Source organism: Centruroides sculpturatus, unplaced genomic scaffold (genome assembly GCF_000671375.1).
Source record: "Centruroides sculpturatus isolate CEXI.00-Female unplaced genomic scaffold, Cexi_2.0 scaffold706, whole genome shotgun sequence".
NCBI lineage: Eukaryota > Metazoa > Arthropoda > Arachnida > Scorpiones > Buthidae > Centruroides > Centruroides sculpturatus.
In genome coordinates this window covers 172033-174495 of record NW_019385092.1, presented here as the reverse complement: position 1 = coordinate 174495, position 2463 = coordinate 172033, and the positions used below count along the sequence as shown (strand labels likewise).

The 2463-nt window shown below is 33.2% G+C and overlaps 1 protein-coding gene across 1 annotated transcript; it reads right to left on the bottom strand.

Moving 5' to 3' along the window:
• Window positions 1–1347: 1347 nt before the first annotated feature.
• Window positions 1348–1863, bottom strand: LOC111634555 (phosphopantothenoylcysteine decarboxylase-like). Its single transcript, XM_023379356.1, has one exon. It carries the CDS (start codon window positions 1786–1788, stop codon window positions 1348–1350), a length of 441 nt encoding a protein of 146 aa, XP_023235124.1. The 5' UTR covers window positions 1789–1863.
• Window positions 1864–2463: the final 600 nt, after the last annotated feature.

Here is a 2463-nt window from a genome sequence, read left to right as displayed (position 1 = left end):
TTTTACACTTATCCCTGCAAACAAAGCTTTAAAAGTTGACAACCATAACATACTTTTTCCAACTTTCAATAGTTTACACAATAGTGGAGCTATTTATATTACCCAAAAGTTCAATTTTATCAGACGTAACATTTCCGTATGTAGAAACTGCATTACAGGATTTGTGTTTGCTCATTACACCAGTTACTTGAATCACCGAAGAAAATATGGAATACAATGCACTCACCATCTGTAAAGGTAAACAATATTTATACTATGTAGCGATAAAAATCAAATAAATTGACTTACTCGAATCAAAAAATTTTTTCGAACGTAAAAGAAGTCTGCAACTGAAATTCCCATGTTGGTTTTTCCGTATATTTTCATGAAACAAGTGATCTGAAAATATTCAGGAAATGATTAGACGATTAAAATTTATAAATACAGGTATACCTCGCCTTATGTCGGTAATTGGTTCCAGCAAAACTTACTTTTCTCCGAATCTACTTGTCACTAGGCTAAACCATAAATTACTATTCCCAGTTCTGTATTTTATTTATTAATGCATTTTTAATAATATATGATTAATAAGAATCTATTTTAAGCTTACAAACAAATAAATTTTACTTTTTTCTGTACTCTATTAAGAACTAATCTAAATTTACGAATGCATGTACTGGAAATACAGTACATACTTGTAAATGTATATATTTTAATATAATTTTATGTGCTTTAAACGCTTTTCTACTGATATTACGACTTCAATATTTGTGACGGACGGAGGTAAAGTCGAATAAAATGACTTAAACTTGATTTTTTTTCCATATACTTTTTTTGACAAACGACGTATAATCGGGAACGACGTAAGTCGAGGTATAACCTGTAAGTACATTTTTCTTATACTTGAACGAAATTTCAAACTATACCTTGAACTTAAATTCAACTGACAAAAAATTTGACGAGAATCTTTCAATCGAAACGAAATTATCGTAAATCTAAAAAATGAATATATCTGTCATAAATTAAATACTTAATGATTAATATAATTTCACTTTTTCTATAATTTGTTTATTACAAAAAAGTGTTTAGCAAAAAATAATGTATAAAATACATATCATATTATTTACTATATTGTAAATAAAAACTGAAATACAATAAAAAATCGTTCTTACCAGAGATGTCAAGTAAGAAAGTCCAAAAGAAACCGAAAGACATCCCGTTAAGTATACCATCGAAAGTCCGGTTAAATAAATTCGAATATAAAAGCTGACATCGAAAAACAGCAAAGCGAAGCACAGAAAACACGTTTCGTATGTGAAGTGAGCGTATATCAAAGCAGAAAGAACTTCCCATTGCTTGTTGAGCATTTCAAACATCTCCCAAATCTCTGTGTGCTTTTCGCAGATGTCTTGCAATTCGTGTTTCAGTGCTGAGGAAGTTGTCATTATTAGTTCTAATTNCGATGCAGGTCAGAAGGTTGTCGCAGATGCCGCCGGCTAGTTTGGCCAAAGAGTTCGCATCCAGTGGCTCCACAACCATGATGTCTGCCCACTTCCTTAGTTCGATGTGAAGGACTTGATCCGGAATTTTCTTCCAGGTCTTCCATTCGTCTTCGTCTCTGAAAACCGGAGCAATCTCTTTCAGTTCCTCCAACGAAAAGAAGTGTAAAGCATTTTCTGTTGCAACCACTTTAACTTCGATGAAGACATCTTCCGACTTTGGTTCCTGCAATAGTTGAACTAATTGTTTGGCTTTAATTGCTGCAACGCTTCCGGTGACTCCTAATAGAATGTGTACGCTTCGTTCCATACCTAGAAAGAAGAAATAATAACATTTACATCAACCCAATTCAATTACTAATGGCAAACAAACTGCCAGATTATTTATTGGGCTGCAACATTATTAATTTGGCAGTTTGATATAAAACAATTTGGCTGTACATGGCTGGTTAGGGCACCATCTAATGTTAAACTTAATTTTTAATATGCCTCATCACAGCCCAATAATTAATCTAGCAGTTTGTTTGACATCAATAATATATTACATAAATTCATTAAACACCACATTGAAAATGCTCAACTTGCCACTTACTGCCACGATGCTTGATGGCTCGTCAACGCAATCAGTTTTCTGTCGTAAAGTGACATTATAATAGCAAGTATGCATATGCTATTACCACTTTCCACGATGGAATCTGTCTTAACGTCAGTCGACATTAAAAATATATCATGCATGCATGGATTTCACTTCCATCAAAACATTTTAATCTTAAAACTAGTTCCACCGGTGTGAAGAATTATTGTTGCCAGACCTTATGCATGCACAACATGGGCCACGGTGTTGCCAACTAATGATTTTAATGAAGAATTTGTTTGAAAAAGAGCAGGTATCATCTCATTCAATAACAGGTACAACTGTTTGGTTGGTTTGTTTGTGTTCAACTGAGCTCAAACTCCGTATAAGAGAAAGATGACAGAAGTTTTC